Genomic DNA, 15,997 nt, shown 5'->3' on the forward strand with positions numbered 1-15,997 from the left:
TGCAAAAAAGGCCTTATATGGACATGGTTTGGGTCTGTTTTATGCAAATTACTGACCTCAGGCACGCAGTCGCTCATTTAGAAAACTCCATCATTAATGTTCGAAGAAGGTTCAGAACAAATTCATGTGCGTATGCACAAGTTATCGTGAGAAGTTCTCCTATGTGTATAAATACGAAAAATTCATTTTCTCAATCAGTATTTTTGTCTTGTTTTCTGGTAAAAACATCAAAATTGTATACAATAAAAAGCCTGCGAAGAACATATCTTGAATTAAGTTTCATTTTTATAGTTTTAAGCATGGATATCACTAAATTGTTAGAATTATGTAAAAACAAGAAAAAACTACTTCCTAAAAGTTAAAAAAAAATTAATTAGGAATACATTTTATGAAAACAAATGTTAATATGCTATTTTCCTTTTACAGTATACATCTAGTTAAGGATGTTTATTTGTACTTTATTTGGAAAACAAGCCAAATAAACAGTGAATGTTTGAAATGATCAAACATTATAAGCATTTGTTTGCGCTTTATACAGTTTAATCCACATTGCACAATAAAGTTATTTGAATGAAACATCACTTCTATAAATCCAAATCTGAATCAGCCAAGTGCAATTACTTGAGGAAATGTTTGTAAAACCTTAAACGTGCATTGCATTAGCCTGCCTATTATTTAAAAGCCCTTAACCATCAGATGATGTTAACTGTACAGTAAATAACTCTTTTAATAGCATTCGGTGTAGATAATGGATTACAGTCCTTGCTCTCTGGGTTATCGATTAGAGCGGAGACTCGCTTGCTCTCAAAGCCCTGGAGTGCACTAATGAATAACGACTTCAATTAAGGTTGTCTAATAATCCAACGTCTCCAGCTGGATAAAATCATCCGACTTGGGAAGCATCAAGCATGCCACTACAATACTACACTTGACCAACAAGACGTTAGAAATAAGATTATGATTACTCAGCAGTTTGATTTGAACATTTCCCGAGCATCTCTACATGTCAAAGTACATGACACACACTTATGTATCATATTACATACTGCTCTTTTCTTTGGATTGAGATCAACCTATACATGCAATTTATCCACCCAAGACAATGTGATACCTAATTATACCAATGTTCACTGTGCTACCACTCCAAGCAACAATATTTTGACTTTTTGAGATTTTAAGCATGGGTCAAAAAGCAGAATTGGGCATTCAGCCTAGAGTCGGCCAAATGTTTAAGCGAATCTGGAGTAAATATTATAAGGTAATTCAGCATTTGCAGTTCAGAAATTGTGTTTACATCCTATTTGCTATCATTAAATCTGCTTGATGCTGGTCAACCACTGAAAGAAAATATAATATAAAATATAATAATAGATGACATTTACAAGGCCTTTTGCAGACACAACTTCCCTTGGACGTTTATTACCCCAAAAACGAGACTAAACACACACACACACACACACACACACACACACACACACACACAAGGTGGGTAAATTTCAAGCCAACGGGTAACCTTTCAAGGAAGGAATAAAATGTCAGCATCTCTGCTGCAAAACAAAGAGATTGTGCAAACATTTTCAGGTGATGTGACAGGAACAATAATGACGTAAAGGTTAGCACTCACTTTGTACGAGTAGGGCATTATGCTCAGGTCTATTCCATCCTTCACCAGCTTATCCCTTATCATTATCTTCAGCTTGAGTTTAGGATACACCACCGGCTCCTTGTGGTTCTCTAGTGCTTTGGTTTCATTGGAGAGTCCAATCCTGGGACTGTCCCAGGTAGAATTGACCCATGACTTGGTGCATTTCTGTTTGCACTCACTATTTTGAGGCATGTTCGGGTATGTGCCATGTGGAAGGGGTTCCAGAGTGAAATACAGTCCTGGTGCCACCTTCTTGTCCTCATCTCGGAGTCTCTCCACGGCCCGGAGGACCTTTTCCCGGTGGTGTGGTGTGATGACACCGATGGCATCCAGGTCAGGGTCTCCTATCTGTTTGCACACCTCCAGGTCATCATACCCATTGTCAATAAAGGACTCCACATACTGACACAGCTGGAGGGTTTTCAGCCACTCATAGACGATAGTGGGTCCGTTGTTCATCATTCCCAAATCACTGGACATTCCCAAAGTCCATGTGATACATTCTTCACATCTTCAGTGCTGTATGTCAATCCATCATTAGTAAACAAGACTTTCCAGTGCTGAATTCACGATCAAAAGGCAGAAAAAAACGATTACATTCCCACAAACAGATGAAGAAATACTAAATCTCATATGCATCTATGTAAACAAAGTTTAAAGTGCATCAAATTTACCTCAATACCTTGATAACTTGCCCTGTCATATCAGACATGAAATGCATGCAAGGTTTGGCATACGAAAATGGTTAAAATCCCGTCGCAAAAGTGTATATTTCATAACATATCCGATCTTCTTGGAGTCTCACAGCTTGTAAGTTGGAGATAGACGCTTGTTTCTTTTCAGCGGATTCACTTTGGACCTCAGAGCATCAGATCATCACTGTCTGAAACGCCGTCCGTATCCAGTGTCAGTGAGAGTCGCTTTCTTCCGCGCGTCGGTTTATTTTCCATTGATCGGATCCTTAAATAAACACAGAAAAAAGGAAAACAAAGGAGATGCAGCTGCCGCTGAGCACCGTTCCAGGCAGACTGAGAGAGTTTAAGTAATTCAACGGAGCGCTAGACGCCAAATTGAAGTTTCCCTCCCCTTGATGAGCCGTTCGTAGTTGCTCTGGTTGATTTTGGATCCCCCTGCAGGCCGTATGAGGAACTGCAGCGCTAATTAGACCGTCAGTCCAACGGAGGAGGTCAAAGTGCTCTACATCACTTATTGTTTAATGGCTGACAAAAAAAAAAAAAAAAAAAAAAAAAAAACGGTTTTTATGAACAGAGCATTATCAGTTGCCCAAATGGCCTAATCGCCCAATAAAGAACACACAGGCAGATTTTGACAGTTTTATCTGAAATTGTATACACACATTTTATTGTTTAAATAGGCCTAGGCTATTAGTATTTTTTTTTACTGAGATAAGTAAAAAATAAGAGTCATGGTAGCAATTTGAGTTGGAACAAAAGGAGTTTGTTAATTTGTATGTTAAATCAATGGTTAATTGCTATAAAATATCAGCTTTAGTGCATTTCTAAGACTTGAAATAATGGGTAAGGCAACATTGAAACTGACTTTGGTTAAGGCTGTCAATAATGTCATTATTCGCATCTAACATAAAGGTTTGTGTTTTTTATATGTGTGTGTACAAATATGTGTATATATATATGTGTGTGTGTATATATATGTGTATCTATCAATCCATCCATCCATCCATCTATGTGTGTGTGTGTATATATATATATATATATATATATAAACGTTTCTAGTTTATATTCAGATTATACATGTATTTCTTATATTTAGTAAGGGGTAAAATATCTGTGTAATGAACTAGAGTTGTAAAACTGTGACATCTAGTGGCCAGATTATGCAAAATGAAGTGTGGAATCAAAACGGCTGGAAATAAATCTTTCTGTTACATTTATTTTCCATTGCACAGTTATGTCTATAAACATGTTTCCTAAATTGTTGGGTGGCAGCAGATTAAGACAAACATTCATGTGAAAGTCTGATTAATAAAACTGTACAAGAAGTCGGCTATGATGAGAGAACCTACAACCTCACGGAGAATCAAACCCAAGAACTCCTAGAACCGAGCCTCTTCAAGGACAGTGCTTCAGGAGTTCAGCTAGGCATGTTCAAATGATGTTCATGGAAACTCAAAGAACAATGCTGTGAGTATTCTCGCCTTCATAATAACCAATAAAAGAGATGAAATATATCTCACTAGCAGGACTAAAGAAAAAAAGCCAAAATATAATGTATATGGATGTTTCAAGTTTGTAAACACGATATCATGCTGCCTTTTGTGCAAGAGAAATCAGAGGACAGACAGTACAGGGATGGCCAATGATTTCAGATTCTTCAGGTCGTCTTTCCTTCCTTAAGCAGATGGCTCACCATAAAAGGTTTCATGTTTGATTCAGTGAGAATATATACATAACCAGTTTATTTAGTATCTTAAAATGTGCCCTTTCATTCCAAATAATAGAAAAAAAGTAATAATTTGTAAATTATATCATTAAACTGGCAATGAGGACAAATCTGAGAGTGTGAGCCACCTCATTTACACTTAGCATCTGTCTTAGTTTGTTCCTTCTTGAAGAAAACAAAGAACAATACCAACTACAAAAATATTAATAATAAAATGACTCTGATGTCAATATAATATTAAACATGTAAGACCACATGAAAAATATATGAAGCAAGCTGGATTAGATTTTCAGTTGGTCAACATTGAAAATGGCTATTTTGGTAGATATTTACACAAACACCATGGCAACAGAAGGAGTGGTTTGCCATGTATGTGTATATATGTGTGTGTGTGTGTGTCATGACACTTATGTTTTAAATTATAAGGAACATGAGAAAAACTTCCACAGCAAAGCAACTCTTTTTGGTCTAGTCAGATCACTTTGACCAGCACTCTCAAGTTTGTCTTCAGAAGTATTCATATTTACAACATTTGGCAGCAATGTGACAAACAAAACGAAACAGGAGGAAAATAACAAGCGTCGACAGATTTGACGGACGCCCCGAATTCAACACAAATAGCAGCAATTTCTTGCACCTCATAAATAAGAAAACACACTTAAAGAAAACATATGCTTTCAAATATATTGTATCTTTAGTTTATATATAAACGTGAGCATACACATACTCTTGCATACATGTATGTTCACGAACACACACGTATACGCACACGAGTCGAGGTTAGCATATATTCATGGGTCGCAAAGCAAAGGCAGAAGGTAACCCCCTCTCGACGACACGTGTCCGAGGGGTGCTGCTGATCGAGAGTATGAGTTGCATTGAACATTGAGTGGTCACTTCCACTGCAGCAACAAACACAGAGATAGATATATTCACCTCTCTGTGAGGATGACAAACTCATGCACTAGTCCATCCAAAAAGACTTCTTAGAAAATACACGGAGAAAATCCATTCGTCGTGTACTTCGGATGAGGAGGTCACCCGGTGCTGTACTGAGTCCCCCATAAGCCGCGAGGTTCCTTGCATCGTGGGAAATGGGGAAGAGGAACCTGTTTTGCATATGAAGAGTCAGTACTCTCGTCCGTAGGAGGGTTTCTGACATGTCGATCATCACAAGGCACATAATTCAAGATCATGCCTCACACTTCCCAACTCTCGCTCGCGTTCCCTCCTTCAGAACAAAAATAATTGATGCTCTTCGGATCTCTGTCCGTATATAACCAGCAAACATTCAGCAGTTATTCACACAGGTGTAAACGGTTGAGAGCATGTCGGGGTCACATTTCACCACCAGAAATCGGAAAAATACTAAATTAGACTTTGTTTACAGAAAACAAAGCCTTTTTCGTAAACGTAAAAAAAATAATAATAATAATTTAAATGAAATATTTATGCATCCCGGTAGTATTTGTACTGTTAAATTTGTTTATGCCTTTAAAATATTTTTTATTTATGCTAAATATTTTGTCTTTTTAATTCTGGGGTGAAATATGAGCCAGACATGTTTCTGTGAGATTCACCTATGCGTTCTTTACATCTTTATACATTTAAAATGAACATCGTTCTCCAGTGTCAGCGCAGCGTATAGTGTACATCAAAGTCAGAGCTCTTCCCTAAAAGCTCTTTTGAGACCTGATCAGTGTAAACCGATACGTCCTTTAGACGAAAGAACCAACAATATGATCAGCTTCACTGCCCGGGCCTGTCTGCAATTTCATATGGCAAAATAATCACATGATATGTGGTAAATACAGCAACTTCCAGCCCTTTAGAGGTGAAATTAAATGGTACTTTCATCACACCTTATGTAAGACAATCCGGCCTTTTCCATAGCTAACATGATTACTGAGTGAATCTCATGAAATTAAGGTTACGTTTCACCCTAAAATCAAAATGAACAAGAAATGTTTTGCTTAAAGAACACACCTGCCTCCTAAATATAGCATTTCCTTTATGCAAAATATTGATTTTGGGGTGAAATATTTTCATGAGATTCACTCTACTTCGTAAAAACAAAAAAAAAGCACTAATTCCCTAAATGAAATCACTAGACATGCAATCTTTTCTTGCTCTAGTGACAGATTATCAGAAGCATTAAGCTTGGCAATGCAGACATTAGACCTCCTTCTGTCAGCTGTATGTCCCTCTGACCCGTTTCATTCACACAGTCCTTTTTTGGAGTTTCTTTGCAGATAGAATGGCAGTGAAAATGACAGCGTGGCGGATGAAGGTATGAGACAGGGGGCAGCACCAGTGACGGACCCCCTCTCCCAACGCCAAGACAAGATACGCGGAGAGGAAAACTCAACTGCCACCGAGAAGAGAAGGAAATCCCACCCTGATGCGTTTCGCCTGTCCCATTCCTTCCCCTCCTGTCTCCTCTTGTCTTTCCGCAGCTCCTCAGCTCGAGGCAATGCCGCGTGACGAGAGTGGCAGTCTCTGGACATCACAGAGAGAGAGAGAGAGCGAGAGAGAGAGAGAGAGAGAGAGAGAGAGAGAGAGAGAGAGAGAGAGAGAGAGAGAGAGAGAGATACAGGAAGAGAAGATAGAAACAGAGGAGAGATGATGGATCTGCTGTCTTCACAGGAAGGTCCGCTGACTCCCTGCAGGGACCTCAGAGCTGGTACCATTTCTTGTCCTTGTATTTCAGCATTATCTGGTGAAGAAAGACAGATGGTTTACCCTCAGTGAAACAAATTATCCAACACAAATATCGTTTGGCGTCTCAAAACCTAGTGCCTACCTACTACTGCCAACCAACCTACTCAATATCAACACACAACGAAAGTAAATATCAGTCCCAGCGGGAGCTTTTCAGATTTTTGTGGCCTAAAATGTCTGAATTTGCTGCCGCTTTCTCAAAAATTGTGGTGATACTGTATCTGCAGCATTCTTGCTTTGCAGTGAAAACCCACCAATGATCATGATGTATTTAGTTTCAGTGACAGTGAGAGTACAATTACATGTTAACACTTAATTATAGGGGTGTAAATCGGACAGTTCATCGCGATACGATACGATATCGATTCTCTCAGCCAGCGATACGATATTTGCCGATACCTCAAAAAATTCTGCGATACTATTATGATTCGATTCAGGGCTACATCGATCGATTAATCGATATTTTGATATTATGTTCACACAACCACGTTTTTATTAACTCACAAATGTAACCAAAATATATAACATGAACGTTTAATTAAACTCTTTGAAAATTGCACACCCTCTCCCAATTGGGACATTTACAACAGAAGAGGTCATTTGCAAGTACTTTCTTGTTCATTTTCATAAATCATGTATTATTATTTTTTTTTATTGAGCATTCCAAGTAATATCAATCAAACTGCAGCTGGGTTGTTTTGATTAATAATAATAATAACTTTTAAAAAAAAACAGGTAAATTACAAAATTAAAGTGTTTTTATATATTAAAAGTTAGTTTTTTTTAGCAGAGCAGATACATTCACATTTCATGTTTCTGAGTTAAACAAAACCAAGTAATTGCTATGATAAAGTTAATTACTCAAATTGTGGTTCTGGTCTCACATACATTAATTACATATATAATTAAAATTGAAATCTTTTTAAAATAACAAAAACTATAACAAAAATGTATTTGAAAGACAAATGCCTTCGACATAGCAATACATGGTTCAATGTCTCACTGAGTGACAATTAAAATAATGTGTTTTTCATGGGTTGATTGCAATCCTGAGAAAACACTCCTTAAAATATAAATGATTTCTGTAAATCCAGTGGTCAAATGCTGTGTGGTCTATCAATTTTCCATGTAATTATAGCTACCTGACAAATGGCTGGTCTAATTTAAGCAATAGGCTTTTTATTTTTTTAGAAAGGAACATTTAAAACATAAAAAAGAAGAATTAGGGAGAAACAATAAATTATGAATGATTTACTGCCATTGTGTGAATGAAATGTAGTCATGTAATCAATAAAAAAGTAACTTTTTTATTGATTACATGATTAAATTTCATTCACACAATGGCAGTAAATAATTCATAATGTATTTATTGTAGTCAGAATTCTATGGACTTTGTCCACAATGCAATGTGTAACAGGCTGGACATTTTAAACCAATAAAGCCCAATACTAGCTAGGAAAGAACAACATGCTAGCAGAAGATTAACATTTAGGAAGAATTTTAATAGATATATAAAATCTATTTAAAAAAAAATCAACATTTTCATGTCCATATATTCATGTTCAAGTTTGAGGGACAAACTAATTTATGATTTTACACATTAAAAAATATTGTATTTTATGTCAAAGAGAAATGTACATAAAATGTAAATGTATATACTAATACTTAAATTTAATAAATACTAATACTTACTAATTGCTAATTTATAAATATATATGTAACCTTTCAAAACTTTTATTTCAAAGTGAAGTTGAGAAAACATGACCATGGGAATTTGCTTTTGAATTAGTAAAAATATTAAATCAATGATTCGTAAGTACTAGTCATCATGACTTTTTGTTATTAGGGGTACATCTATGCATAAATAAACCATGTGGCATAAAAGTTGATTTTATGAAAAATATTGCAGTACTTAATGGGGATATAAACTGCAGCTGTGTCTCTCTTGCAGCTTTTGGAAGGCAACAGGTTTAAATGGCAATAGGCAAGTGTATGTTGTGAAGAATGATTGGGAGATATCATTCAGTATTAAATCTTACCCTATCTGTCGCTCAAATGAGCCTTGAGACAGAAATGTTCTTTTCTTTTTAAACACTCGTATAAAACCAGGTGTCCTGGTGCTTCGCATAGGTGCAAACCACAACGGAGTTCACTGCAATGCAGTGGCAGGACACTTGAACGTGTACAGTTTTTTTTTTTAGCTAATATTGCTTTCCCCCCTTTCAGGTTTGCATTTTTTTGCAGAACAGTTGCGGAAACAAGAAAAAAAATGCAAGCTTGCTTGATTTTGCATGAAATTTGCATGTTGAATCGCAAGTGATCATCTCACATCATGTGCGTGTTTGGAGAAGGAGTCTGCGCTGGACATCATGGCTGCTGTCCTCTCCTCCAGCTCGCCTAGTTTCTGCCCTCTCTCATCCAGAGCTATCCTCGCCCGTGCCAACTCTCCCACCACACCTGACGCCGCCCCCTTCATGCCCTCCATGCCACCTGGACCTGGGATGTGCTGCGCCAGGCTGCGTGAAGCCTTCCCAGCAGTCACCTCTCCAACTGTAGACCAGAACAAAACGAGAGATCTTGAAACTAGGCACATTTCTGACCGTATCAGTTTTAAAGTATGAAAAGACACACCTAAAATGAGTATTTGCCAAAGTAGGGTTTTTATAACAACAGTGCTGAAATTGTTATTATAAATTGTTCTTTATTTGTTACATACATATGATGTAATGTAGTGGAATGTTTTTCTTAGTTCCTCATCCCAGAAATAGAACCAACAAGGAATTATGGACATACACGCATAATAAAAAATATAATATAGAACAAATTTAATATAATAAAATATCAAGAAATGTGTGAATAAAATAGAAAAATGAATATAGGATATAGTAGGGGAACGAATACATGAGAATAAAACAATTCTGCATTACATTATTGAGGATTTGGAGTGAAATCTGCTTAATTGCCATGAAAATAATATTGTGTAATAAAAATCTTATTGTGCCTAAAAACACAATCCTAAAATAGGTTTCATTTGATTTTGGGATGAAATATGGCTGGACATCTTTTTGTGAGATTCATTATATTGTACACTCTTAAAAAAGTTTTTTTTTGTTTGTTTTTTTTGCCATCAATAGGTCCTTTCACACAATAAATATGGTAAATTATCATAATATTACCAGACTTGCTTTTCACTTGTTGTCTTTTTACCATTAAGATACAATTCACACATCAGAACCAAAATTCTGGTAAACTGTTTGATGTCAATCAATAGAAATGACCTTTAAACGCTGCACAGTTTTCTTCATCCGAAAAATGAGAAGTGCTTTAGATACAGTCCAATCTGAAATTTTCTGACTTCTGAATGACAGGCGTAAGGAGCTGATCGTACAGAACATGATTTTGTTTTGTCTATGTTTGGAGCGACTGATGCACGTGTCCGTAAACACCATTGGTCCTCTTCTACAAGTAACCTTTCCTTGACGAACATCCGTTATTAAACAGATTAATTTGATTAATTTTGGCAACTACGCAAATATATTGAACTGTTCAAGCTGAAATACGATGTTATCGCGATCAGTGAGCCGAGAGCACACATACACGGTTTGTTTGCGGACTCGCACATGCCTAGTGCGACGTCATCTTTACCTTCATTACAATCGTCATCCATCAACACTTTATTAGCGACACTGGTTTTCATTATCCAACTGAGAGATGTAATTTGCGTATCCTAAATTCATGAAGTGGTTGGGTGTTTTGAACCGCAGTTCAGTCTGTATTTCTCACAGCGCAATGAGAAATGGCTTGGGCTGCTCCAAAACAAACACAGAAGACGTACAAGAGAGGTGGTGCTTTAATTTTTTTATTTAATGTATTAATAATAAAAATAATGAATTATATTCATATATTTAAATACATTTTAAGTTATCTCACGGCCCCCCTGGAGGATCACTGAGCCCCCCGGTTGAGAACCACTGTTTTAGATGTCTACATATTCAACAAGAAGCTGATTAGCTTAATCAGACGTTTTAATTAGTGAGATATCTAAAACGTGTGTAAGTGTACTGAACATTGAAATGTTTTATTATTAAATTTTTTTTAAATTTTGATTTAATATGGACATGGATATTGGACAAAATGAACATTTGAATGAAAACAGTATAGATATCAGCCAAAATAATTATCAACAATCAGAATTTTTACTACAGAGCGCTTCTTCTATTTAGTGATTTAAGAAACATTGATAGCATATTGTACGTGTAAATGACAGATTAATACTTACACAGGTCCTCTCTGTCCAAGGACTGAGCGCCGCCTCCAAATAAGCCCTTGAAGAACCCTCTGTTCGGAGCCTCTGGTGTCTCCACTGGGGTAAACAGCTCTCCAAGCATCTCCTGCAAAAATGAGCACCTCAAAATAAATGGATATGAAGACTGATGTAATACACCCTATGTCACCCAAAGGCACTGCAAATAAAACCACTTTTAAGGTGCTTTGGTTCCTTGAAGGATTTTTCCCATTCATTTTCTACATTCTTCAATAGAGACAAGCCATGAACCGCTCCAAGATTAATCACATTTCAAACTTTGATTACAAGCAAAAAAAGCTTTTGAAAAATTAGAAACAAGACAGACAGACTGTGTGTATGAAGGAATTTGTCTATCCTTTTTAGAGCATATCAAATCTTTGCCGTCTCCATTAACTGATTGACTGTCTACACTGCACTATCATATTGTATTATTATTGTATTGTTGTGGGGTTTTGTTTGTTTATTTGATTGATTGTTGTCCGGAAAATTCAATAAATAAATCATTAACACAATGGTAAAACTACGTCAGTATAGTCATTCATTATAAATAATATTACTATATGTCATTACAAAACAACATAGAACAACCTATTTCATTCACAAAGCTTCATGGTAACATCAACGTCTTTGGTAATCTGTGTGAAGATTATCATTTTTGAGCAAAATAACTGCAATCAGTTTAACCATCATCATGCAGCCATAGCCTGAATTAAAAGGTTTATATGTTGTCGCTAAAAATCACTTTTTATGTATACAATGAATGGGATTTTAATAGGGCATACAACATCCTGCACACATAAAACAATAATGTGCACATTCTGACCTGCAGGTTATCACAGGTTTCCTGGCTATAGGTGATTCTTTGGATCTCAGTGGGCGATGTGAGGTACAGGGCCTGGCCTTGGTTTGAGAAACAGAAGGTTCTGGCTATCCTCATGTCCGTCAGAGGAAGGTAGTTCACATCCAGCAGTGGCCGCAGGCTGGGCAAACTGAAAACAGATGGCTTACAGGTTTAGGAAGAAAAGAGGAAAAGAATATTCAGTGGCATTGAATGGAAGGTCTTTCACATTACCTGAGGGTCATGATGTGGCCATTGGCACAGAAACAGGCCAAGCCGACCCCGGAGGTCATCGTCACCACATCAGCTCTAAGCACGAAGGAGGCTTCAGTGATGTTGTGCTCGTAGACGCAGTTTTGGGAGGGCAGCGCCACGACCTTTGCCTGTTTCTCTGAGCAAACCACGATGTACTGACAGTCCTGGTTCTCCTGAGATGAAGGAGGAGAGGTGGGTCGGCGTCTCCGTGGCGGTTCTCTCTCTTCCTCAGGGGCGTTAGGCTCATACCAGGGCTCATAAACGTGGGGCAGAAGGGTCCCGCTGGCATCCAGTTGGCCCATGCGCAGAATGCCTCCTTTCAAGCGCACTACTGAACCTGTGAAGGCCAAAAAGTGTATGTTTCTATCAATAGTGATTTCCACAATGCGTAAAAGCAGATAGCAGTCATAAAAAGGGAACTTACAGTATAATGTGGAGTGTCACGGATTTTGGCAAAATTTGGATGAATAAATCAAAAGTAGGACTGTAAACTTAATCAAATCACAATATGGACAAGTGTCTGTGAATATTAAAGCGCAAAATGACAGCTATTTAAATATTAAGTCTGTATGTGTTGCAGAGCAGTTTTGTCTACTGCACAAGTTTTCAACATTTCATTTGATAAAACTATCGCAAGATACACACATAAACTTCTCTACAAACTGCCAAAATGTAAATTTGGTTTAACCAATACTAACAATAATAATTATACAGTTTATTAAAACATTGTTTTTTAAGGAATATAAAAAAAATTCATCCATGTTTTAATTTAAACAGTAAACCGCTGTTGTGCAGCAATTTGCTTGCCAACATTTTTATTTGTGTACATCTGAGTTACCACTGTTTTTGATTTAAAAAAAAAAAAATAATATTTTTTTTTAAATCAAAAATACAGAATTAAAATAACCTAATAACAAACACAGAATTTCAGGGGGAAATTCATAGGGCACAATTATTAAAAGTTGAATAAACATGAAATTGTTACAATTTTTATGAAGTAAATTGATTAGACATCTGTTTTTAATGGAATACAGAAAATTGAAGAAAAAAATAACAACAGAAAACAGCATATGGGAAAAAATAAAATTCCACTCATTTTTACATTCAGATGTAAAGCAAGTCTTACCACAGAAAGAGACGCCCACGGGCTGTTGCATCCTCTGCTCTGGCGTGGAGGGCACATTGAGGGTGATGGCCATCATGCCGCCCAATGAGGTGCCCACCCACAGGCTGGGCACTGCCAACGTCTCACTCTTCTTGGAAAGGGAGTCACAGAAGTATAAGGAGGAAACGACCTCACGTGACTCTCTGTCAATGCTGGTCACGCTGGAGCTGCGCGAGCGGCTGAACGAGTTGTCCCTGGCATCTGAGAACCATCAGGGACAAAAAGACAACAGAAGTGGACAATTAACATGACCCCATCAAGTAAAATCAAGTCTGAGCCACCTCACGACACCTGAAACCCAAAGCGGTTCATACAGTATATTAATGATATTCTTATAAAATGTGTTTTATGTGCAGCATTAATATAAACTTTACATTTCAGTTATATGTAGTGAGGAATGAGTAAAACATACAGGTACTGGACACAAACCGTTGCAATGAAATCACACATTCACACAAAATTACTGTTATAGGTTTGCCAGAAATATATCTGAATGCATCTGAGTGTCTGAGAGTCAAATGAAACCACAAAACAATGTTCTGTAGCTGGTGACTGCTAGTTTTGTGGTTTCATTTGACTCTCAGACACTTGCATTCAGATATATTTCTGGCAAACCTATAACAGTAATTTTAGTATAAATGCAAATTCTAAAAGCAATGAATCTCATCAAAACTGACAAGAACAGGTCTGGCTCATGTTTCACCCCAAAATTGAAAGAATATCGATTTCGAAATTATGAATAAAATAATTATTAATACAAATAATTATACATAACAGCAGAGTTTGTTGTACTGAATATATTCTAACTTTAATCGTGAAATCATAAGATTTTCTTCTTTTGAATTTGCTGTGAAACATGACTCTTGATGAAGCTTATTGGTCTGTGAGATTCACCTGTAAAATGTCTGCAATTGGTTAGTAAATCACACAATAACAGCTCATAAAAGTCAATAGCTAAACAAAGACAGAGAAGTAAATATGTCACGGGTTATTGCTGGTCTGATCATTGTAGACTACCAGCTGAAAAATATAAAGAGTGCTACGATCACATCATTAGGAATCGAAGGATTACACAGCAATTGTGAACAGTATTATGAGGTCAAAATCCATAATCTGCTTTGTTTCGGGATGATGTAAGAATTTTTTGTGCAGCTTGTGTGTTGCACTAAGAATATTAAACAATCTGTAATCAGTTTAAAATAAAACTGTGAAAAAAGGTGAGGAATTAAACATTAGTTGCATCATCATCCAAGACAACAGACAAACTGCACACGGTAAGCTCCAGTGAGTTAGTATGAACCAGTCCAAATCAGGTCAGGTCAGCCTGTAACAAGGCCACTCACTGAGGTCACATAGTGAGGTCTCACGGAAAGACGCTGTGTGTTTCCTCTTCATTTCCCTCACACAACTCTGTTGTTTCTTAATAGGGAGAGAGCAGTGACGGCGTACCCTCCTTTCTACACGCAGAACAGTAAGCATAAAGTTTAACTTGCAAGCTCATGTATAAATTGCACCTAAATACATTTGTACCAACATTCATGCATGCAAGTCTACAATCTATATAGACCTATAGGTCTACAATACCTGGAGTACCTCTGAGATTACGTAGGATTTAAAGTTTGCCTGCAAAAAATACTGCATTTATTATTGTAGTAACAGCTATTTTAGATTGATTCAAACTCGACTGGTTCATTTTCAGACCTTTACTGTCTAAGTAGGCGGTTCTAGGCCAGAATAAGCTATAAACCAGGCCAGATTTCACAGAGATAGTCTATGCAGACTACTGACTATAATAATTTAGATAATATAGGTAGACACTAGGGGTTGCAGACTAGTCGACTAGGGTGACCACCGTCAAACAAACCAAATGTGGGACGATTATAAGTTTGAGTGGGACAATGTGGGACATGTTACCAACACTAAAACATAACCTGAAACTGTTATATAATGTCTATCTAACTTAATAAAAACATTTGTATTCTGCCTTTCAGCTTATAAAAGTTCTTTGTTCTTTAGTCCCTTCCAGAAAAGACCATTACATCACAATGTAACATAACATGTCTTTATTTTACGTCATTTAAATTCAACATCACTGAGCCCAAAGGCAGCAGGCATCATGCAAATAACTTTTTTTGAAACAGTTCTGACCAAGTCCAACTAAAATCCAACAAAATAAACAATGAACAAATAAAATATGAAACAACATGAAATTAGATCCTTGACAGTCTTATATCTTAAGAGTATATTGAACTAAAAACTCTTTTAGAAAAAGACTTAAAAAACTTTTTTAGAAAGGATGTGAATTAAAACAACCACAGCAGGCAACAGGTTGATCAATTCTGTTAAATAAACATTTTAATTGACCGAATTATCCATTTGACAGGGAACACATGGAACGAATCACCGGTCCACATTTTGATTGACAGCCGTCACAACCAACTAGTGACCATGTTTACTCCTTTCCTTTCAACCATTGAATAGGATTTTAAAAAACGGCTGTTGTATTTGTACTTCTGACGAAGCGCAGTGAAAAACTACGCTGCAAAAAGAATAAAGAAAATGCTTTCTTAAAAAGGCAAAAGAAATCATGCACGTTTTCTTAATATGATAATTAAAAACCAATAGACTGATGAAAATGCGGGACAT

At 36.7% G+C, this 15,997-nt stretch overlaps 2 protein-coding genes across 6 annotated transcripts in view; both read right to left on the minus strand.

The window, feature by feature from the left end:
• The window catches only part of sash1b (SAM and SH3 domain containing 1b), a 105,308-nt gene extending 102,874 nt beyond the window's left edge, over positions 1 to 2,434 (minus strand). Inside the window, exons 1-2 of one of the 2 annotated variants that reach the window (XM_084097617.1) lie at positions 2,320 to 2,434; positions 1,625 to 2,205 (exon numbers count right to left, since the gene is read on the minus strand). In XM_084097617.1, the coding sequence (XP_083953743.1) occupies positions 1,625 to 2,125 (501 nt within the window). In that variant the 5' untranslated portion in view covers positions 2,126 to 2,205; positions 2,320 to 2,434. Of the gene's footprint in view, positions 1 to 1,624; positions 2,233 to 2,319 lie in introns of those variants that run through there. The other variant, XM_084097618.1, reaches the window with a different exon arrangement.
• Positions 2,435 to 3,536: 1,102 nt separating this feature from the next.
• Positions 3,537 to 15,997, minus strand: part of stxbp5b (syntaxin binding protein 5b (tomosyn)) — a 50,545-nt gene continuing 38,084 nt past the window's right edge. For all 4 annotated transcript variants that reach the window (XM_084097624.1, XM_084097623.1, XM_084097622.1 and 1 more), the window contains 6 exons: positions 13,313 to 13,552; positions 12,166 to 12,523; positions 11,917 to 12,082; positions 11,067 to 11,178; positions 9,117 to 9,337; positions 3,537 to 6,782 (listed from right to left, as the gene is read on the minus strand). In XM_084097624.1, the coding sequence (XP_083953750.1) occupies positions 6,741 to 6,782; positions 9,117 to 9,337; positions 11,067 to 11,178; positions 11,917 to 12,082; positions 12,166 to 12,523; positions 13,313 to 13,552 (1,139 nt within the window). In that variant the 3' untranslated portion in view covers positions 3,537 to 6,740. The remainder of the gene's footprint in view (positions 6,783 to 9,116; positions 9,338 to 11,066; positions 11,179 to 11,916; positions 12,083 to 12,165; positions 12,524 to 13,312; positions 13,553 to 15,997) is intronic.

This window comes from Abramis brama (assembly GCF_963993115.1).
Source record: "Abramis brama genome assembly, chromosome: 21".
Classification (NCBI taxonomy): Eukaryota; Metazoa; Chordata; class Actinopteri; order Cypriniformes; family Leuciscidae; genus Abramis; species Abramis brama.